The following is a 21,343-nucleotide window of genomic DNA, read 5'->3' on the forward strand; positions in this document are numbered from 1 at the left end:
GACAGAGCCCACGCCAGCCAGACCCCTCTGTGCTGATGTCCCTTGGCAGGATGGACCCCTCGCTGAAGTCACGGACACGAAGCCAGGAGCAAAGGTCATAAAACTTTATACAGGAGGGACCTGTGCATGTCCCCTCGGCGCCGAGCGCGGGGGGGAGCGGGACAGGCGATGCCTCCAGCCCCGCAGACCCCCGGGAAAGATGGGGTGAAGGAAGGAGCCCAGTGGGGAGAGCCCACACGACTCCCCCGGCGGGGGCCAGCGCTCCCCAATCCACGCTCTGAGGTGCCGGGGTGGTCCCACGGCCGCTGGCCCTCGACCGACTGCGGCGCAGTGCTGAGGCAGTGCCCACGCCTCCCTGGGAGCTGGGACAGCCCCTGCAGCCACACAGCCCCCCTGGGGCCTCCCCGGGGCTCCCCTGTCCCCAGGGTCATGGCCAAGCCCAGGCAGCCCCACCGTGGGGCTCCGGTGCTCCGGCTCACTGCAGGACGCAGACGTCGCCCTGCTCATGCTCGTGTCCAGCCGCCTCTGCCAGCTCTGCCGGCTCTGCTGGCGCCTCCTCTGCTGCCACCACCTTCTCCCGCAGCTCCATCAGCAGGTCCCGACCCTCGCTGGGCGGCAGGTTGCTCAGGTAATACTGCGGGGCCAACTCCACCAGCCTGTGAGGACAAGGTGGGGTCAGCCAACTACAGAGATCCCCTGTAAGGACGTGTCCCTTCCCGTCCCCTCACATTTGGGGCTGGATCTCCGAGACCACGCGCAGGCAGTTGTCCTGAGAGATGGTGAACTCGTGGTAGAGCACCCAGGGGGGCAGGCGGCGCGGGGGTGGCCGCAGCAGGTACCCGCAGGCGGGGGCCAGGTGGGCCACGTGCTTATGCGTCAGCATCACGTAGTTACCAGAGCCATCGATGTCTCGGGCGACCTGGGAGGGACCAGGAGGGAGTGGGGTGGCTGGCACCACTCCACAGCTCCCCTATAACTCCTCACAGCCCCCTGGGCCCACCTTGAGGAAATACCCGGAGATGAGGGCCCGCTGGATGTTGAGGGCGTTGGCGTCGGAGCCAAAGGCGGGTGGTGAGACCGGGAGCTCGATGCGGCGCATGACCTCGAGCAGCTCGGCGCGCACGGTGCCCGCCAGGCGCAGCGCCTCGGAGCACACCCCGTGCTTCCGGCACCAGCCCTCGTCCCCCGCGTCTGCAGGAGGGACAGCGGGGTCAGTGATGTGGGGACACGGATGGCACTGTGGGGGTAGTGATGTGGGGACAGAGATGGCACATCAGGGTGCGTGATGTGGGGACAGGGATGGCACAGTGGGGTGAGCGATGTGGGGACAGGGATGGGATACTGGGGGCAGTGATGTGGGGACAGGGATGGCACAGCAGGGACCACGATGTGGGGACAGGGATGGCATAATGGGGTCAATGATGTGGGGACAGATGGGATAGTGGGGGTAGTGATGTAGGGACAGGGATGGGATACTGGGGGCAGTGATGTGGGGACAGGGATGGCACTGTGGGGGTAGTGATGTGGGGACAGGGATGGGATAGTGGGGTCAGCAACGGGGATGGCACAGTGGTGCCATGGGGATGGGGACAGGTGAGCAGAGAGCCCGCTGGGCTGGGGGCCTGGAGAGCACAGAAGCACTGCTGCTCCCCCTGTCCGTGACCCCTTCACACAGTGGTGAGAGGGACTGAGCAGAGGGCACAGCCCCCAGGCTAGAACTGAGAGCCCCCAGATCCTCCCCCAGGCAGGCTGAGCACTGGGATGGGGTCAGGAATGTAGCTCCAGGGCAGGGGATATGAGGGGATGTGGGACACCAGGAGGAGCAGGAGTTGCAAAGGGGAGTTACAAAGTTTGTGGGATGCCCAGAGGGGTTCAAGCCCCCCACCCCCACCCCCTGCCCACACTCACGCTGCTGGAAGGCATTGAAGATGTTGATGAGGGTGAAGTGGTCCCCGTTGGGGTGCAGCAGCGCCCGCCGGCGCAGGGCCACGGCCTCCTCCAGGTGTGTGGACAGAGGCACGAAGCAGGGGGATGCTGGGGGTGGGCAAGGGGTCACTCTGTGTGCCCAGCACCTCCCCAGCAGTGCTGGCTCCTGAGGGCCACCCCATGCCCCCCACAGGGTACCTGTGAGCATGGCAGCCAGGCTGACCATCTCCTCCACGCAGTCAAACTCGCAGGAGGCGATGAGGGCCTTGGCCAGCTGCGGGTCCAGTGGGAATTCTGACATGATGATCCCCACCTCTGACAGATTCCCGTCGTCATCCAGGGCTGCCAGGTAGTCCAGGTCCTCCAGTGCTTGCATCAGGGACTCAGGGGCTAAGGTGGGACATCAGGCAGCTTTGCCCGTTCTGTCCTGCACCTGCCAGGCCCCCAGTCCCTCTCCAGAGACAACCAAGGTGCAGTGATGGCCACAGCCATGGCTGCCTCATCTGCTCCAGCCCCACACGCCATGCCTGGCCCCCGTGGGCTCTACCTGGGCGGTCAAGGAAGTCACACTGGCCCATGTCGGCGATGTCCAGGCGCTTCAGCAGCAGCACGAGGCGGCTCAGGCTGGTCTCACTGACGTGGGGCGCAGGGCTGGGGGGCAGGCGCTGCTCAAAGGCCTCCGAGTACAGGCGCAGGCAGGTGCCTGCAGGAGAGACGCCATGAGGTGGGACAGCGACAAGGCAGTGGCACAAGCAGGTGGGGACAGGTGCTGGCCCAGGCAGTCCTGAGGGGGGACATTGGAGCAAGGGTCTCACCTGGGGGGCTGCCAGCCGCTCGCTGCATGCGTGACTCAGCCTGGCTCCGGCTGATGGGCCGCAGCACCTGGGACTCGGCGCGGATGCGAGGGTTGTACACCTGCAGGAGGCTGCGAGTGGGACACTGCAGGGGACCCCTGCCATCCCTCACCTGCCAGTGCAGGGCCACCACTGCCACCTCCCCGGGGCAGACCCAGACCGATCCCCTGTCCCACTCACGCTGCGCAGCTCCAGCCCCGAGTCGATGACGAAGCGCACGGTGTCCAGCGAGAAGGACGAGTCCCCGAGCCAGTGGGTGACAATGACACGCCGCTCCCGGCTCTCCTCGGGTGTCTCGTAGAGTCTCTGTGCGGCCCGGCCCATGCCAGGGTGCAGTGGCAGCACCAGCAGCGGGCCCAGCGTCGGGCTCAGCGCCATGGCCTCCGTCTGGATGGCAGTGCAGCACTCGGAGATCTCCTGGGCAAGGACAACAGGGCACAGGTGACACTTGCCAACACCTGCAGTGTCCCCATTGCCAGGTCAGGGTGCTGCACCATTCCCTGCACCCACCTCCCACTGTAAAGGAATCCCAGCTCCCCCAGTTTTACCCCAGCCATACTTTGGGCTCCCCATTGAGAGGGACACCCCAAACCTTCCCTGCCCTGTTCCCCCATCAGCCCACCTGCTCACTGGCCAGGAAGACGAGGACGTGGCCGGGCTCCTGGCGCCGGTGGATGTCCAGCACAGCCTGGCAGGCAGCAGCCACGCTCCCATGGGCTGGTGGCTCCCGGTAGAGCAGCTGTGGCAGGGAGCTGTGCCCCGGGACCCGCACCACGGGGGGGTCCCCGCAGAAGGCACGCAGCCGCGGCTCCAGGGTGGGCGAGGTGACCACCACGAGCCGCAGGGCTGGGCGCTGGTGCAGCACATCCTTGAGCAGCCCCAGCAGCGCATCTGTGGGCACCGTGCGCTCCTGCACCTCGTCCAGAACCACCACCCCGTACTGCCGTAGCAGCGGGTCCGACGTCATCTCCCGCAGCAGCATCTCGTCAGAGCAGAACCTGCCGGAGCCCCACCCCATCAGGGTGAACCTCTGGCTGGGGGAACGCCTTTCCCCTCCCCACAGCAGCCCCCTCCCCACAGCAGCACATGCTGCTTTCCAGCGAGGCCAGGCTGGATTAAGGGATTACGTGGAGCTCAGCAGGATTAGGGCTCTGTGCTCCCAGCGCGGGCCCCGCCGTCCCTCCCGTACCTGAGGATGGTGTCGGCGGTGCAGCAGTCCTCGTGTGGCACGCAGTAGCCCACCTCGTGGCCCAGGTTCAGGTCCATCTCGTCTGCCACGCGCAGGGAGAGGCTGAGGGCGGCCAGGCTGTGGGGTTGGGTGCAGGCCACCAGCCCGTGGGCAAAGCGCATGGACAGGGCATACTCGGCGCACCACTGAGGGATCTGTGGGGACAGGGCATGGGGCAGCGTGGCTCCAGGACTGTCCCCTCCCTGCTGCGCCCCTCCAAAGGACACAGGGACCTTCCCCATGGATCTGGCTGCAGGGCCAGAGGCTGTCCAGAAGCACCCGTAGCTCAGGCAGGATATTCCCTCCCCACTCCTGTCATCTGTGAGCCCCACCCACAGTCTGTACCAGGAGCGCCATAGCCCCACACCTGCAGCTTCCTGCCCTGGTGTGTGGGACACCATGACCCTGTTCTCACATTAGGGACATGGGACAATGGCTTGGGAAACCCCAAGGAGAGACAGGGAAGGAAGCTGTTCCCACCAGGGAACAGCTGATGGCCAAGTGCCTGGCCTGACGGTGTGGGACAGTGCCAAGGCCACGTAGATGTCCCTTTGGCACCAGGGACCTGAGTCCTGCTTCCTCCTGTCACCTCTGAGACCCCCACGAGCAATGCCTGTGCCTCAGTGTCCCCAGGGCCCTGCAGGGACTGCAAGCAGGGTGTTGCACCAAAAAACACCATCCCTGGGGCCCGCACAGGAGCTTTGTTCCCCAAATCCAGCAGTGCCAGCCCAGCCCAGCCACTCAGCAGGTCACACCCAGGGAGTGTGGTTGAGATTTGGTTGAACACCTCGAGCCCAAGGCAAACACCCCGATAGCCTGCGGCGACCCAGCCCATTCCGGCCCCGCAGCAAACACAGCAGCGGCGCCGCTCCCTGCAATCCTTTCCCCGGTCAAAGTCTGCCAGGTGTTGTCCCCGTGTCACCAGCAGCTGGGACAATCTCCCCGGGGCAGCCGGGAGGGATTTGGCACCCCAGCCCTGCCACTGCCCCTGCACCAGGCCCAGCTCCGGGTTCCCCCCTCCCGCTGCCAGCCGAGCCCTTGGAAGCGATTCCTGGCTCGTGCTGCGGATTTGCCCGGTGCCCTGTGCTGGCCGCAGCACATCCCGGTGCCCGCCCACCCTGCCGGGCTCAGCGCAGCATTCCCGGGGGCCCGGCGCCCTCTCAGTGTGTCCCACGGCTCAGGCGCTGCCGTGGGGTCTGGGAGGATCCACACGCAGCCCCCGGCGGGGCCGGGCACCCCCAGCTGCCCTTGCCCTCACCTGTGTGCTCTTGCCGGTACCGGGGGGTCCGGACACCAGCACGATGCCGCTGTTGCCTTCCAGGTGTTCCATGAAGCTGTACTTGGTGGTCCAGACCGGCAGCTCCCGGCGCTGCCGCAGCAGCTCGTAGTAACGGGAGGAGAAGGGCAGCCCATCGTAGGGGTTCACCTCCAGGTCTCCGTCGCAGCCCAGGGACGGGTCTTCATCCTCCTCCTCCTCCTCCAGCGCGGAGCTGGGGCCACTCGGCCCGGGCAGGGGACCCGGGGCCCCGGAGCCGTCCATGGCGGGGACACCGGAGCTGCGAGGGCGGGTGGGGGTGGAGCGGGACCGGCGCTGACCCACCCTCACCTACGTCCCGGGAAGGAGCCCGGTGCAGCCCAGTGCCACGTCCCGTCCCGCGGGGAGGGGGGACCCGCGGATACCAGGGACGGGCAGGGGATGCGGGCACAGGGGCACAGACAAGTGCGGAGGGATGACACGGTCCGCAGAGACCAGGAACAGAACCGGAGTGTGAGGGACCGGGAGAACGGACAGGGAACCGGCAGGCGGGCAGGGAACCGGGGAAAAGGGATGGGGCACCGGGAGAGCCCCGCAGAATGCGGAGACCGGACAGGGCTGTGCGTGGAGACCGGACCAAGGCAGGGTACAGGGGCTGCGGGACAGGGCGGACACCTTGGGAGGGTCGGTCCCGAACGGCACGGGCCGACCAGGTCGGCGGAGCACCTGTACGGGACGGGCCGGGCCGGGCACCTGAGCACCGGCACCGGGCCGGACTTCAGCGGAGTAGAGCGGGGGGGCGGGGCGGGGGCGGGTCAGGGGCGGGTGACCCGCATCCCCCCGGACCGCAGCCCCGGTTCCGGCCCCGGTTCCGGTTCCGGTCCCGCCGCTCACCTGCGCGCGCCACCGCGGGCCCTGCCTGGGGTCACGGTCACGTGCCCCACGCGCCGTCACGTGCCCCACCCGCGGCAGCCAATCAGCGCCCGTCCCGGGCGGGGCCCGGATGTGGCGGCGGGACGGGAGCGGACGGGCCCCGCCGGGACCTGCGGTACCCCCGGCAGCGCTCCCGCCTCCGGCCGCGGCCCCGCCCGGCCCGGTGCCCTCCGCTGCCAGCTCCGGTGTGTGTCTCCGAGCCGGGCCCGGCTGCAGCCCGAGCTCACCCGCAGCCCTATTGGGATCGGACTTCCCAGTACCGGACATCTCGGTGCTGGTGCATCCCGTACTGGATCTGGGCATCCCGGTGCGCGACCGGGCGTACTGGAGCGGGGCATGTTGTACCGGCACATCCCGTACCGGAGTCGGGCATGTTGTACCGGCGCATCCTGTAGCAGTGCCGGCCATCCTCATTTGGGACATTCTGTACTGCTGTCGGATGTACCGGAGCCGGGCGTCCCGTACCGGTGTCGGTGTTTCCGTACCGGAGCATCCCGTAATGGTGCTGGTCATACGGTGCTGGGCATCCTGCTACCGGAGCGGGGCATCTCGTACCAACACTGGGTGTATCGAGGCCAGGCAATCCCGATTTCGGACATCCGTACCGGCGCCTCGCACCCGAAGCAGCTCCCTCGGCCGCGGCGGCTCCCGGCGGTACCGGCAGGTGGAGCTCCCTGACCGGCGAACGGCCCGGGCGGTCCGACCCAGCCAGAGCTCCCGCCGGGGCCGCGGGGCAGAGCCGCGTACCGGGCAGGGGCCGCTCACCGGGCAGCGCCAGGTGGGCACCGAGCGGTGCCTGCTGGCCCCGGGACTGCGGGAACCGGGAACCTCGGAGGCTGCGAGAAGTGCCATGCCTGCGGTTCCTGCTCTCCGACAGCACCGGCAGTCCCCGCACGCTGGTGCCCGTGCCTCATTTCTTTCTGTTCACCCCCGGTGCTGCCAGCCCCGGGGCGGGCAGGTCTGTGCAGTGGCGGGGTTCTGGCGGCACATCCCGGGCTTTGCCGTGCGGGGTGGCGGCTCCGGTGGCAGCTCTAGATCCTGCATGTCCCGTCCTCGCACCGGCAGGATCGCGTTTGGCTGATCCCACATCCACCCGGTCTCCCTCTCCCGCGGGGCCCTCCTGCTCTTCTCAAGGCCGTTTTTTTGGTCAGGGGGATCTGTTCTGGGGCTGGGGATGACCCAGAGCAGGATCAGGTTGCAGGGGAGTTTGGGGACATGCGAGGGGGTGGGGATGCAGGGAAGGAGCCGAGTCTGTCTCCAAGGGGCTGCTGGAGAGAGATGTGTCAATCTGTGGGAGCAGCAGCAGGATTTGGGGGGCTCAAGAGGGTCTCAGGGCAGCGTGGCCATGAGGGGGTGAGGGTCTGGCTGCGCCCTCATCTCTGTGGAACCGTCAGGGTTGGACAGCCAAGTGCAGCCAGCAGGAGGAAGGAAGTGGGTGGTGCTGAGCTGTTGCTCCATGCGCTCTCCTGGTGCTGCAGGAGCTGGACAGGGCTGGACAGGGCAAGGAGCCAGCGCTGGCACAGCTGGGTCTGGTGCTCTGAGGGGCATGGATGGAAATGTGGACAAGCCAGACCCAGCCACGATAGCAGAAACCTTGTCACAGCAGTGCCAGTTGGGAGCCTCATAGCTAGCACAGGCTCACGGCTCCAAGTGGATTCTCGTGTGGCCAGAGAATTCCATGCTCTCAGCTCCAGCTCCATGTCCTGCTAGCTGGAAGCTCTGGCCATGATGCTCACCCAAAGGGGTCACCACATGGCCCACCCAGTGACCAGAACCATCTTGACAGTGACCCCTGACCCACACCCTTGGGTGGGTGGTGTGGGGGTCCCGGGGGCTCCATCCCCACCGCGCTGCTCCCAACATATGGCAGGGGCAGGATGGTGGGGTGGGACCCCCGCGTCACAGCGTACTGAGGAAGCGGAGGTTTCACAAGCTGGGGGTACACGTGACACAGGGAGTGTGACAGGAGGAACCACCAGTGTCCCTGCAGCGCCCCGGTCGCCACAGCACGGCCCCGGTGGCCCGGTGGCCATGGCACCCTGGCTGCCCACCAAGGAGAAGTATGGCGTGGGTGAGTTGGGGCTGTGGGTGCTGGACCCTGCGGGGGTTTTCACTGGGTTAGAGGGGCACACGGGCTGGCAGAACGGGGTGCTCAGGGTGAGGTGACATCCATGGTACTCCCCTGGATCTGGTGGTGGCAGCTGGGTGATGGCAGCCGAACTGGTGCCATTGTGAGATGATGTGAGGAGGGGACCAGATCCCTGCGGTGCTGGTGCTTGCTGGGTGCAGGAACAAACAGGGCTAGCGGGGGCTGCAGGGCTGGTGACAGAAGGCTCAGGGAAGGGGGCCAAGCAGGACAGGTGCCAGCAGGACCCACGCACCAGGAGGCTCCAGAGCTGGTGCTGGTGGGGGTGGGAAGCACTGGGGTGGTTCCAGTCCCTCCAGGCTGTGGGTCTGGGCTCAGCCTGGCTGCTGAGGCTCTGGGGGAGCCTTGAAACACCTCAATAATTTTTCTCAGGTTCCAGCTGGGGCTTTGCCACTGCCTCACTGTTGGTGATGGCAAAGCCCTGGGCACCCCCATTCCTTGCAGCACCCCCAGCTTGGTCTCCCCGTGCTCTGCACCAGCCCTGGGCACCCCCACTCCCTGCAGCACCTCAGCTTCTGCTGGCTCTGGCAGCCCTGTGTTTCTTCCCGTTTCTTGTGGGGCCGTTTCCTGCACCCTTCCCTTGCACTTTCTGCAGTGCTGGAGTGAAGGCTGAGCTGCTGCAGGGTCCTGGGCAGCACCTGAGCGAGGGCTGAGCTGCTGCTGGTGCCAGCTGGCTCAGGATCTTCGTGGGGAGCTCAGGATGATGGGAGGGGTCCCGTGGGACCTTGGGGCTCTTGATGCACCAAGATATGAGGGTCAGCCTGAGGGGGCTCAATGGGCCAGGTGGGTCTGGGGGTGCTGCAGTATGAGCTGACCCTGGCTGGGACTCAGGGTGGGCACAGGTATGGTCCTAGGAGGGATCCCTGGGTTCAGGGACTGTACCCCTGGGGGCCAAACCAGTGCTGCCTGCCCCAGAGCTGTCCCTGCGGCCAGAAATAGCGACAGGGACAACCACAGCGCAGCCGGGCAGGAAGTGGCCGGCCATCAGAGAGCTCCTGTCCCCACTGCCCCCCTCCCCTGCCACCAGCTCCGCTGTCCCCAGACAGACCTGTCCCTGGGCCACCAGGGACTGGCACTTGCCTCCCTGCACCGCTTGTGCCAGGAGCAGGACTCACCATGGTGTGGGTGGCAGGCGGGGGGGGGGGGGGGGGTCCCACAAGAGACCCCTGAGTGCCAAAAGGGGGCTGGGGGCTTCTGCTGTTCCCGGCCCTGTGCAGGCTGTGCTGGGGTGTGGGGTCGGGGTGCTCGGGGGTCTCACTCTGTTTGTGGGGCTGGAGCTCTGCTCCATCTCTCGGGGGGCTGGGATGCTGTGGGGGGCACCCAGCCCATGGGGGGCTGGCTGTGGGGTGCAGGTGGTGCACAGCGCCTGGGGGCTGGTGAAGGGCTCCAGGCAGGGATCCCAACTCCCAACCCCTCTTCCCGCAGCCGTGTGGAACTTCCCGCGCACCAAGGAGCATCACCTCCCGCTGCAGATCGGGGAGATGGTGCACATCCTGCAGGCCTCCGAGGGTAAGGGGGACCCCCAGGTGCACCCCAACGTGGGTTCCTGCACCCTCCCTGCAGCAGGGGCCAGGACCCCCAGCCTGGCTGACGATGTCCCCTCCCCTCACAGGCTGGTACTGCGGGTACTCGCTCCGGAACAGGACTGCCCGGGTAGGTGAGGGGGTGCGCTGGGGTTTTGGAGGCAGCAGGGGCACTGCTGGTGGCTTTGCCTGTCCCTGCTGGTTGCCTGTGTGGGCAGAGGGGGCATGGAGAGCAGCTTGCCCTGTCCCTGGGGGGATGTTGGGGTTTGCAGGGAGCAGAGGGCACAACAGGCTGGGCACCTTGTGGCATTGGGAGCCCCCAGCTGTGCCCCACTGAGGGACATCTCCCAGCCCTATGGTGCCGATGGCTCTGGCTTCTTCAGGGCATCTTCCCAGCCTCGCTGATCCGGCTGAAGGGCACTGTGGTGGAGCAGCGGGGGTAGGTATGGGGCACAAGCACGGGCAGGGGCGGTGGGCTCCACCTTTTGCCCCGTGCGGGGTCCCTGCGGTGCTGGGGCACTCCAGGGGTCCCTGTGCCTCCCCCAGGGTGGAGGAGAGCGTGGAGGAGAGCACCCCCATGGTCCAGGAGATCACCACCACGCTGCGGGAGTGGGCCACTATCTGGAAACAGCTCTATGTGGTGAGGGACGAAGGTCTGGGTGTCGGGGGGATGTGGGAGCAGGACGGGGGAGCCCTGGTGACCCTGTGGTGCTGCCGCAGGCCGGGCAGACGGAGCGGTACGGGCAGGTGAAGCGGATGATGCAGGAGCTGATGGAGCTGCGCTCGCAGCTGCTGTCGGGGACACTGCCCAAGGACCAGCTCCTGCGGCTCAGGAAGGAGGTGACCGGCAAGATGGACTACGGCAACAAGTGAGGGCGGGGACTGGGCGCAGGGACCTCAAATCTGCCTCTGGCACAGGCTGAGCGGTGCCCAGGTGTGCTCCCTGGTGTCCTGGCTGGCGGTCCCTGTGTCCCCATCATGCCAGCTGGCTGTCCCGTGATGGCTGGGGACAATAAGTGTGCCACCAGCTGCTCAAGCCACCTGGCTAAGGGCTGACAAGCCGTGGCTGGGACAGGACAGTTCCTGGTGCTGCCAACTCCAGTCCCCTTTCCCAGTTGGATCTGTCCTGCCCCCTCAGACCCTGTGCAAGGACGAGTGAGTCCTGGTGGGACACACGGACCCGTGAGCCCCCAGTCCTGCCTTACCCCATCCTGTCCCCTGCAGGATCCTCGCGCTGGACCTGGTGGTGCGGGATGAGGACGAGAACATCCTGGACCCCGACAGGACCAGCGTCATCAGCCTCTTCCAGGCGCACAGGAGGGCGGCACAAACCCTCACCCAGCGCATCCAGGAGGAGACGGTGAGGGCGCTGCTGGCCCTGCCCCCAGAGCCTGATGTTCCCTGTGCTAGGGGATGTGACAAGGGCTGAGCCACCTTATGCCCCTCACCCCAGAGCCCGCAGCAGACAGCACCAGGCCACGGCACCCACGCTGCTGCTTCGCCCTCCCACAACCTCTACCTTTGCGTCCGCAATTTCGTCTGCCACATCGGGGAGGAGGCGCAGCTCTTCATGGCCCTGTACGACCCCGGCGAGCAGCGCATCATCAGGTGGGGTCCCGGGGTGCAGGACAGACCCCTGGCCGTGCTGTGCTGGGTGCTTGTCCTGCTGCTCCCCGTGACATTCCCCTCAGGCTGCCCGTCCTGCCCTGCCCAGAAGGACCCAGCGGGTGTCACAAGAGGAAGGGGCACGTCCCTTCCCAAAGGGCTTCTCCAGAGCGGGAGGGTTCGTCGTGGCGTGCCAGCCATGCAGCCATATCCCATGAGACAGCCCATGGCTCGTCATGTCCAGGCACTGGTGAGGTGGCCAGGGCGGTGACTGGGGACAGCCAGGCTGGGCCAGTGCCTGTGTCGCGACTGGGGACACTGGTGGGCTGAGGGGTGTGTGCGGTGGGAGCTGCCAGGGGCTCTGCCATCCCGGTGCCCACCTCAACCATCACCCGCCCCGCAGCGAGAACTACGTGATCCGCTGGGCCAGCACCGGGGTCCCCCAGGACATCGAGCTGCTCAACAACCTCAAGGTCGTGTTCACGGTGAGCGCAGACACCGGCGGAGCCGCGCTGCTGCCTCCCGCCGCCTTCTCCTGCAGATCTGCAGCATTTGGGGTGCCCCGTGTCCCCCCGCGAGAAGCCGAACCCCCAACAGTCCCCCAGCCCCTCCGCAGACCCCTGTCGTGGCGCCGGAACGTGGCGCTGCCCCTCGGGGTCCCCTCTCAGTTCTGGGGGTCCCAGGGTCCCCTCCCGGTACTGGGGGTCCCGAGGTCCCCTCCCGGTGCTGGAGGTTTCGGGGTGCCCCGTTCCCGCTCGTCCCACGCCCCTCAGCATCCGCTGACTCAGCGCTTTGGCTGCAGCGCAGCGCTGACCCCTGGGACGCCGCGGAGCCATCGATATGCAAATGAGCCGGGAAAATCAATGTTAATGAGCAGCATCAGCACTTCGGCTCCGCTGCCCATGGGCTCTCGTCCATCTCCGCCCTCTGCTCTGCTCGCTGCTGATGTCCCCGCGTGTCCCCACGCCTTGTGGCGTGTCCTTATCCCTTCTCCTTAGCGCCGCTGGAAGATTTTGGCGCAGGGGCAGCACCTGAGGGACCCGATCCCCTCCCCATTGTCTCCGGAGCTGGGGTACAGGGCCACCCTGACATCCTTACACCATTCCAGGTTGCCCTCTGCTTGCCAAACTGCCTGGGCTAGGGTGACCTGTTGGGACCATCGGTCCTGGCATTGTCCCCGTCCCTGGGGTTTGGGACTCCTGGGGCGCGCAGAAGCCTCCAGGGCAGCAGGGACCCATGGAAGCTCTGTGCCCACCGGTTCCCCCTGCGCAGCCCAGGACACCCCATGATCACCTGGCGCTGGCACGTCCCCTGTGGTGCTGCCAGGGTCACACGGCCTTTGTCCCCCAGGACTTGGGCAGCACGGACCTGAAGCGGGAGCGGCTGTTCCTGGTGTGCCAGATCATCCGGGTGGGGCGCATGGACCTGCGGGACAGCCACAGCCGCAAGCTCAGCACGGGCCTGCGCCGGCCCTTCGGCATCTCAGGTGGGGGTGGCTCCATGGAGACCACCAGGGACTCCCGTGCCACCACCCTGGCACCCCCGCAGCCACCACACCAGGCTGTATGATGTCCCTGGGCTGTTCCCATTGTCCCCTTTAACTGCCTGCACACCCCACCCCCCTGCATGGCTGCCCCCACACTGTCCCCCTCGGGCAGGGCTGTCCCTGCCCAAAGGACACAACACCTTGGGGGCATTCCCTGCCTTCACCTCCCCCCCACGATCCTGTTCTGGGCTTGGATCACTGGCTGGAGGTGCCACCCCTGCCACGGTGCCACTTCTGTGTCACTGCAGTGATGGACATCACCGACATCACCAAGGGGACGTGTGACAGCGACGAGGACAAGCAGCACTTCATCCCCGTCCACCTGTGAGCCCCATGGGTGGGGGGAGTGCTGGAGGGGACATCAGGCAGGGAGCAGCACTCCAGGGCCTGGTTGGCATGGGGACACCAGCTGCCAGGGGACAAGAGCTGCAAGGATCAAAGAGAAAAGGTTTTTCCTCTAAATGTGGCTTTTCCAGAGTGGCTGCTGATGGTGATTTCCTTCACAATATGATCAGGAAGGTGGTGGAGGGGAAGGACATCAACCACAAGGGACAAGGTAGGGACCCTGTGTCCCCGTCCCCACGCTGTGCCATGAGACTCTTCCTTGTGCCATCTCTTTGTCTCATGAGGCAGTCCCTGCAGTGTCGAGGACTTGCTGTGGCCCCTGATGGCCCTGGCTCCCCCAGCTCTTGCTGTCACCCCTTGAAAAATCACTGTGGTCCCTGCAGGGCTCTGGGTGTCCCTGAAGATGCTGTGGGGAGACCTGAGCCAGGTGAGGAAGGATCACCCACACCTGGTGGACCGCAGCACGGCAGTGGCTCGCAAGCTGGGCTACCCAGAGGTCATTATGCCAGGCAAGTGTGGGGGGCAAGCCTGGGGGTCCCTGGGGATGCCAGCATGGTGCCAGGACGTGGCTGACAAGGATGTCCCCACAGGTGATGTCAGGAACGACATCTACCTGACACTGGTGCAGGGTGAGTTCGACAAGGGCAACAAGAAGACGCAGAAGAACGTGGAGGTGACCGTGTGTGTCTGTGATGAGGCAGGAAATGTGGTACAGGTATGGCAGGTGTCCCCTGTATCACCTCACCTCGGGTAGAGCCAACACCTCCAGTAGCAAAACTGGCTGGAGGAGCCTCTTGGGCCACTGGAGCAGCTCGGAGTAGAGATCTGGGAAAGTGCTGTGAAGGGATAGAGAAAATTGTCCTCCCTTGGGGACAGGGGCCATTCCCTGTGCCCCCAGACAAGGCAGGGGGGAAGGAGCTGGGGGTGGGCAGGAGGGCAGGGGGGGTCAGACCCGAGTGTCACCTCCCGAGGCTGGCTCTTGCCTCTCTCCAGGTGTTCTGACACCAGTTCTTAGCTGGCTCCTGAGGAATGGGCTGGAATTGCTGAGGGCTCAGCTGAGCTGGTCCAGGGATGCATCCTCCATCTCCACCCACAGGGCCAAGCCCTGATGTGCCCTAGGAGGGCCATGTGTCACTTCAGAGGTGGCACCAGGCCTGGTGGAGGTGGAGGGGATGGGTTTTAGGAAGGTGTGGGCAGGGAGGCTGGGGGGCTGGCAGGGATGGGAATTCTCCCTCCCTGCGAGGTCATTTGGGCTGATCCTGAGGTATCTCCTCCTGGCAGAACGTGATCCATGCAGGAGCAGGGGACAGCCCCACCAGCCACTACCGCTCTGTTGTCTACTACCAGCAGCGACACCAGCGCTGGATGGAGACTCTGAAGGTCTGGGGAGCCCTGGGCCACAGGGGCTGGGATGGAACAGGGCTGCAGCACCTTCAGGCTGTGGCCTCACTCCTCCTGTACCACAGGACCCTGCTGCTGCAGGGGTCCCCTTCAGGGCAGGTGTTTTGGGGGGAAGTCCATGGTTCCATCTCAGGGATGATGGAGGTGTTGCCAGGGTCACAGCATGACCTCTGGATGGACACCCAGCATGACCAACACTGGGTCCTGGGAATGGGCACTGCAGCCCTGTCCCCATCCCAGTACTCCCAGTTCAGCCTCACTGGTTGACTGGGAAGGTTTGCAGCAGTGGACAGTGTGGCACGGCCCTTGCCCTGGCACAGAGGGACATTACCCAGGTGGGGGCTCACCCCATGCCCCCTGCCCTCACCTTGGCACACATTTCCACCCAGATTGCCGTTCCCATCGAGGATGTCCACAGGACGCACCTGAGGTTCACCTTCCGCCACCGCTCCTCCAGCGACTGTGAGTGTCCCCTGCCCCAGGCTTTCCACCCAGCATTGCCTCTCCCTGCCTGGAGGTGTGTCCCTGGTCCCCTCACCTCACCCTGTGTGTCCCCCCCAGCCAAGGACCGCAGTGAGCGGATTTTCTCCATGGCCTTTGTGAGGCTGATGCGCCCTGATGGCACCACGCTGCGGGATGGGGAGCATGACCTGGTGCTGTACAAGGTATGGGGGGGTCACAGAGCCCCTAGAAATGGGGGGGCTATGGGACAACAGCACTTCTGGGGCCAGGGTCTCAGTCTTTGCCTGAGCCACTGTGCTGGTGGCACGTACCCAAAGTCCCCGAGCGTTTGCAGTCCTCGTTGTCCTTGGTGGCGGGGGCTCCCTGCACACAGTGTCTCCAATCCCTGCGCTGCTCCTTTGGAACGACAAGTTTTGTTTGGGAAAAGGTGATTTAAGCGTTTGTGACGGGGAGGGAACGTCCCCGTGGTGTGGCTGCGCTTCACCTGATTTCACCAGCCCTGGCACTGCTCGGGTTTGCTCTGAGAGAGTGGAAGGGAGGGAAAATCGCTGTTCCTTTGGGAAAAACGCAGTCAGCTCCAATGTGAAGGGTCCCTGAAAGTGCTGGCCCCTTACCTGGTGTCCCCTCCCCAGACTGGGGCTGCTGTCACCAGAGGAGAGGAGGCACGAACTGGTCCCTGCTGCCAGGGTGAGCTCAGGGCTCTTCCCTGTGTGTTGACACCTTCCAGGATCCCTGCCTGGCCATGGAGCTCCAGTGTCCCTGGGGGTCACCTGCTCCCCTGCCCCTGGGCTGCTGCATGGGAGCGTTCTCTGATTTTGGCAACGTGACCACAGTTTCTCCAGGCAGAGCCACGTTCCTCCCTGAGTCTTGCCTTTTTTTTTGGGATTGTTTTTTTTGGATGAGCTGACTGGTCCTGCCTGCTGTGGCAACCCAGGACAGGGACAGACCACGCTGTTCTTTCCCGAGGCTCCTGTACATCTGAAATCATTCTTTTATCCCTCCTCCCTGCTTTATTTTTGAGCAAAAGACCCAAATTCTTTAACTGCTGCCATGGCCCTCGGCGCTGGCTCTGGTCCCTGGCTCTCTGGGGACTGTCCCCTCCACAGGAAGAGCATTGGGCACCTTTGGGATGTGCCAGTGCTGGCTGTGGCAGTGAGATCAAACCTCCCACACCTCCCTGCTAGGAGAACAAATCCCCCACACCTCTCTTCTGGGTCCCTGTTCCCCTCAGAGAGCTGTCCCTTCCCTCCTGAGCCGCCGCGTCCTGAGCTGCTCCATCCTCTCCCTTTCTGACTCCGGCTCTTCCCGGCACACACCAGGGGCTGGATTCTGGGACTCAGAAGCTATTTAATCGTTTTATTTCTGCTTACTAGAGGAATGTGAGTGAAGGGCTTTTAGCTGCTCAGACCTCTTGATCTCCAGGGTCTGAGCTCCACCCAGTTTTCCGTGTGCTGGCTTGGTCCTGGGAAGGAGCACAGGGCTCCTGTGTGTTGGATGCTTATAGCAGGTGTCCTGGAGGGGAAAATCCAACAGAAAACAGCTCTGTCACCCCCATCTGACCTTCAGCTGGAGGGGTTTCACCCTGTGAGGCTGCAGGCAGGGAAGGATGGATGTCTGTGAGCTGCAGCCTGGCTGACTGGTTCTGGTCATCCCTCGCATCCCAGGCTGGCCAAGGAGCAGGGAAGGTCATTCAGAGTCACCCCAGTGAGTCCTCCTGATGGAACATTTTCATCTTAGAGTAGGGGACACAGAAATAGGCTGGTATGCGGCTGTGGAGGCCCTGGAATGTCCGTACCGGTGCGAGATTTAGGGTGACAGTGATGTTGTGGGACTGGTGTCCTGCTCCAAGTCAGTGTCCCAGTGTCCCACTGCATGTCCATCCCTGCAGCAGTGCCCAGGTGTGTTCAATTTCCAGCCTCAGACTCCTCTTTGTCACTCTGCTCCTCCTGCCTGTTGTCCTGTCCCCACTGTGTCACACGGGGTTTGGTGTCACCCCCAGCCCATTGTCCCAGCTGAGCAGAGTCCCTCAGGATGCAGCTCTATGGGATCGATGTGGGGGAGCCAGAGGGTACCGTGGGCTCAGAACGGAGCCCCTGGGCACACCGGGGGCTAACCCTGTCCCCTGGTGCTCCAGCTGTGACCTGTTGTGCCCTGCAGGGTGACAGCAAGAAGCTGGAGGACGCCAGCGCGTACCTGTCCCTGCCCTCGGAGCGGAACCTGTCGGAGCCAAAGCTCCTCTCTGGCTCCTCCTTCCGTGTGAGCGGGACCACGACGGGTTTAGCCGTGTCCACCCGGGACAGCTTCCAAATCTCCACGCTCGTCTGCTCCACCAAGCTGACCCAGAATGGTGAGTCCTGGTTCCCCATGGCAGGGGAGGTGAGGCTGTGTCCCCTTCTCCAGTGGTGTTCCCACCCGCTGGAACACACTTTTCCCGATGTTTGAGGTGAAAACAGTGGGAACACTGAGTACTCACCGAGCGTTTGGCCGCAGTCAGAATGGCCAAGGCTGTTCCTGAGGAGATCAGCTCGATCTGGGTATTTTGGGGAGCTGCCATCCTCTGGAGAGGAGCAGCAGTGAGTGGAATTCCCACTTGAGTGTGGCTGCTGAAGTCTCCATGACCTTCCTTTGAAATGGAGGTGGGAATTGGAGCTCTGTGGTTTAACCCCCATTCCTGGGTTAGCTCAGGGGAGTTTCCAGCTCTGGGCTGCTCTACACAGGTCAGGACAGCTGAGAAGATTCATGCCCCCTTGTCCCTGACACATCCCCCTTGGCCAGGGGGGAATGCTGGGCTCTCCTCCCACCTGCTGCAAGGCTGGAAGATGGGAATGGCTCATCCTGCTCTGGCTAAAGTGCAGGGGGCTCAGGGGACATGGCCTCGTGGTGTGGGGATGTGACACACGGTGACACGTGGCTGCAGGGCACTGTGGTTCAGTGTGGAGGGGTCAGGGATGAGGCTGCTCCATTAATTCCCTTCCTGCAGCACAATTTTGTCTCCCACAGCCACGACCTATTTAAAGTTTGTGCTTTATGGCCCTGGCATCAGGGGATTTCAGCACTGAGCAGTGTGAGGGGGTTCTGGCTGCTCCTGACAGGGTCCTGGCTGCTCCTGGGTGGTGAGGATGGGATGGGGGGGCTGGGGGTTGGTAACACTGAGGTGTGACAGTGAGTGGTCAGTGCTGACTGCCCCATTCCTCCTGCCCAGTGAACCTGCTGGGGCTGCTGAAGTGGCGCTCCAAGCCCAGCCTGCTCTGTGGGAACCTCCAGAAGCTGATGAACGTGGATGGAGGGGAGGTCATCAAGGTACAGCCAGGATTTACTTCCCCACCTCCCTCCCTAGTTCCTGCACCCACGGACCCCCCATGCCCCGAAGTTGGGTCTTGAGCAATGCCGGGGTCAGCACTTGAGCCCTCACAGCCCTCCTGTCCCCCCAGTTCCTGCAGGACACACTGGATGCCCTGTTCTCCATCATGATGGAGCACTCAGAGACAGATGTCTATGACACCCTTGTGTTTGACGCCCTGGTGAGCAGAACCTGTGTGGGTCTGAGCCCCCCTCCAGTGCAGGGTGGGCTGGTTGGACTGGGGCAATGGGATTTGCTGGTCTGAGTAACCCAGCACAGGGCAGGGCTGCGTTCTGAGAGACACTGCCAATCCCAGCAGGATTCAAAGGTGTTTCTCCTACATCAAGACAAGAGTGATCCCAGTGATGGCACCAGGGCAGGGTGGGTTTGGGGTGGCTGTAGCTCTGCCCAGACATCCCCCTGCCCATGCCAAGCCATGCCCCTGCCTGCCGCCCTCAGGTTTTCATTGTCAGGCTGGTGGCTGACAGAAAATTCCAGCATTTCAACACCGTCCTGGAGGCCTACATCCGCCAGCACTTCAGCGCCACGCTCGCCTACAAGTTCGTTCTGTGGGATATGGCACGGGGAGGGATGGGCTGGGACAGCTGGAATGGTGGGGGACAGGGCTGGGACAGCCAGGATGGGGCTGAAACAGTGGGAACAGGGAGGGCCAGGGCTGGAATGCTCACAGATATCCCACTCTGCAGGAAGTTGCTGTCGGTGCTGACACAGTACGTGGAGCAGGCAGGTGGGGGACAGGGCTGGGACAGCCAGGATGGGGCTGAGACAGTGGGAACAGGGAGGGCCAGGGCTGGAATGCTCACAGATATCCCACTCTGCAGGAAGTTGCTGTCGGTGCTGACGCAGTACGTGGAGCAGGCAGGGCGGGGGGAGCCCTGTGAGTCCCTCCCAGGCACCTTCAAGGCCCTGGAGTACATCTTCAAATTCATCGTCCGCTCCCGGCGCCTCTTCGCCCAGTAAGTGCTGGCAGTGGCTCCCAGTGCTCCCAGTGCACCCTGCTGGCTGTGGGGTCTGTGGGAGGGAGGTCCTGTGAGGGTCCCTGTGCTATGGGAGCGGTGTCAGTGCCATCATCAGTCCCAGGGGTGTGGCAATGTCAGCTCAGCCCACCTGGTGCTGGCTGCCGTGGCACCCAGGTTGGCACCCACCGCTGCTGGCCATGCTGTTGTGTTGGCTGATCCCCAGGCAGGCTCCTCCATCGCTGTGGATCCTCTCCTTGAGGATTCTGGCAGTTTTCAGCTTCATGCCATCCTCTGGATGCTGCTGGGCAATGCTGGTCCACTGGGCAGTGCTGTCCACCTCAGGGTGGGAGAGCTCTCTGGCCAGCAATGCCCAGCAATGACCCTACCCCACAGTGACCCTGCACCACAGTGACCTCTGCCCCAGTCACCCCTGACAGGGGATTTCCAATGAGCTCTCAAAATCCTCCCACGATGGAGATGGCAAAATGTCCTGGGCAGTCTGTGTCCCTGCATGGCTGGCCCTGTGCTGGGAAGGTTTCCTGGAGCCCAGCTGGGGTCAGTGGGGGGTGTCCTTGCCCACGGCAGGAGGGTGGAGCTGGAAGGTCTTTGAGGTGCCTTCCAAACCAAACCCTGCTGTGATGCTGTGATGAGCAGAGGAATGGGCTGAGCACCTCCACAGCTCAAAGGTCAAGGTACTCCCAGGCACCTCCAGAGTGCCCACAGACCTGGTTTCACATCATGGGGTTCACATCCCGGTCTGGGTGATGGGACAAACACCCCTCCTCTGGGCTGGCGTGGGAGAGGAGGAAATCAGAGCACCACCATCGGCGTTACCAGAAAAAGCCGGTGACGTTCCTCTTTTGTTCCACTGAAAGCTGAAATGTCCTGAGCGAACAATGGGCAGCGAGGTGGGCAGTGAGGGACCCCCACTCACACATGGCAAGGGTCCACTGCACGGGGTGGGCACTGGCTGGCACTGAAAGCAGTGGGATCGCCCCATTCCCAGGCACTGTGGTTCAGGAGATGGCTGTTTTGGGGGGAATTAGGGTTTTGCCTCTTCCACCTCAAGCCCAGGATGTGTTGGGGTCCCTGTGGGTGCTCCCACTGGCAGTGAAGAGCTGTGCTGGGGTCCCTGTGCCCCCAGGGACTGTCACACACCTCACTTTGCCCCACTCTGTATTATTAACTGTGTGATTTGAGCCCTGTCTGTCCTCCCCACTTGTGTCCCACCCATGGCTCCAGGGTGCTCCAGAACATCACACCCAGCACCTGTCTCTCCCTCCTGTATGAGGACACAGAGCAGATTCCCAGCTTAGAGTGCTCCTGGCAGGAGAAATTAATTACACAGCGCGTTTGCAAACAGCCCCGTGAATGAGTTTGCCTGGAACAGAGACATCCCCGAGGACATTTAGCGATTTTATAGAGCTTCCCTTTATCTCAGCAATCTCCACGTGCAATAACACGGCCTCCTCAGATCCTCTAAGTGCTCTGAACGTGCTGCAATTTGTACAGGCTGTAATCGACAGGAATTGGGTTGTAATTAGAGTCAGTTGCTGCAGATTGCCGGGTCTGGGATTGCCTGTGCTGCCGCTGGAGCAGAGCCTGCAGCTCCTGTGAGGAGCCCAGGTAGCTGCAAGGATGATTGAGGGCCCTCTCCTCCACCTTGGGACACTTCCCTGTGTCCCCTCAGGGGCCCCCGTGGCACTGTGGTGACGTCTCTCCCTCGCTGCTTCCTCCTTGCTGGTTCCTCTGGCTGCTTCTGCTTTTTAGCCATCACCGAGGGTAGCAAAACTTTCCCT

General features: G+C 63.9%; 2 protein-coding genes across 2 annotated transcripts in view; one reads left to right on the forward strand and one right to left on the reverse strand.

Moving 5' to 3' along the window:
* Positions 1 to 90: 90 nt before the first annotated feature.
* On the reverse strand, positions 91 to 6,183 carry DQX1 (DEAQ-box RNA dependent ATPase 1). The gene is made up of 12 exons (XM_014876158.2): positions 6,158 to 6,183; positions 5,267 to 5,564; positions 3,970 to 4,163; positions 3,403 to 3,778; positions 2,961 to 3,197; positions 2,742 to 2,841; positions 2,474 to 2,629; positions 2,125 to 2,316; positions 1,909 to 2,034; positions 1,001 to 1,191; positions 729 to 919; positions 91 to 656 (listed from the first exon to the last, which is right to left on the reverse strand). The coding sequence occupies exons 2-12, from the start codon at positions 5,546 to 5,548 to the stop codon at positions 476 to 478; spliced, it is 2,226 nt and encodes a 741-aa protein (XP_014731644.2). The 5' UTR covers positions 5,549 to 5,564; positions 6,158 to 6,183; the 3' UTR covers positions 91 to 475.
* Positions 6,184 to 7,453: 1,270 nt separating this feature from the next.
* The window catches only part of LOC106853112 (dedicator of cytokinesis protein 2-like), a 45,197-nt gene continuing 31,307 nt past the window's right edge, over positions 7,454 to 21,343 (forward strand). The window contains exons 1-22 of the mRNA XM_014876159.2: positions 7,454 to 8,267; positions 9,768 to 9,851; positions 9,955 to 9,995; positions 10,249 to 10,304; positions 10,412 to 10,505; positions 10,586 to 10,734; positions 11,090 to 11,225; positions 11,319 to 11,473; positions 11,874 to 11,955; positions 12,821 to 12,956; positions 13,265 to 13,340; positions 13,493 to 13,572; positions 13,745 to 13,870; positions 13,952 to 14,076; positions 14,643 to 14,741; positions 15,152 to 15,224; positions 15,324 to 15,427; positions 17,382 to 17,571; positions 18,427 to 18,524; positions 18,656 to 18,745; positions 19,024 to 19,124; positions 19,407 to 19,541. Coding sequence (XP_014731645.2) covers positions 7,922 to 8,267; positions 9,768 to 9,851; positions 9,955 to 9,995; positions 10,249 to 10,304; positions 10,412 to 10,505; positions 10,586 to 10,734; positions 11,090 to 11,225; positions 11,319 to 11,473; positions 11,874 to 11,955; positions 12,821 to 12,956; positions 13,265 to 13,340; positions 13,493 to 13,572; positions 13,745 to 13,870; positions 13,952 to 14,076; positions 14,643 to 14,741; positions 15,152 to 15,224; positions 15,324 to 15,427; positions 17,382 to 17,571; positions 18,427 to 18,524; positions 18,656 to 18,745; positions 19,024 to 19,124; positions 19,407 to 19,541 — 2,576 coding nt within the window. The 5' untranslated portion in view covers positions 7,454 to 7,921. The remainder of the gene's footprint in view (positions 8,268 to 9,767; positions 9,852 to 9,954; positions 9,996 to 10,248; positions 10,305 to 10,411; positions 10,506 to 10,585; positions 10,735 to 11,089; positions 11,226 to 11,318; positions 11,474 to 11,873; positions 11,956 to 12,820; positions 12,957 to 13,264; positions 13,341 to 13,492; positions 13,573 to 13,744; positions 13,871 to 13,951; positions 14,077 to 14,642; positions 14,742 to 15,151; positions 15,225 to 15,323; positions 15,428 to 17,381; positions 17,572 to 18,426; positions 18,525 to 18,655; positions 18,746 to 19,023; positions 19,125 to 19,406; positions 19,542 to 21,343) is intronic.

The sequence above is a fragment of the Sturnus vulgaris genome, chromosome 4, assembly GCF_052056855.1.
Source record: "Sturnus vulgaris isolate bStuVul1 chromosome 4, bStuVul1.hap1, whole genome shotgun sequence".
Taxonomy (NCBI): Eukaryota; Metazoa; Chordata; class Aves; order Passeriformes; family Sturnidae; genus Sturnus; species Sturnus vulgaris.

Bases quoted from the DNA above. Each gene is read 5' to 3' on its own strand.
- DQX1 (XM_014876158.2), bottom strand. From the start codon at position 5,548: ATGGACGGCTCCGGGGCCCCGGGTCCCCTGCCCGGGCCGAGTGGCCCC. The intron at 4,164-5,266 runs GTGAGGGCAAGG...CTGTCCCCACAG, and splicing joins GTACCGGCAAGAGCACACAG to ATCCCTCAGTGGTGCGCCGA. The intron at 2,035-2,124 runs GTACCCTGTGGG...GCCCACCCCCAG, and splicing joins CCTGGCTGCCATGCTCACAG to CATCCCCCTGCTTCGTGCCT.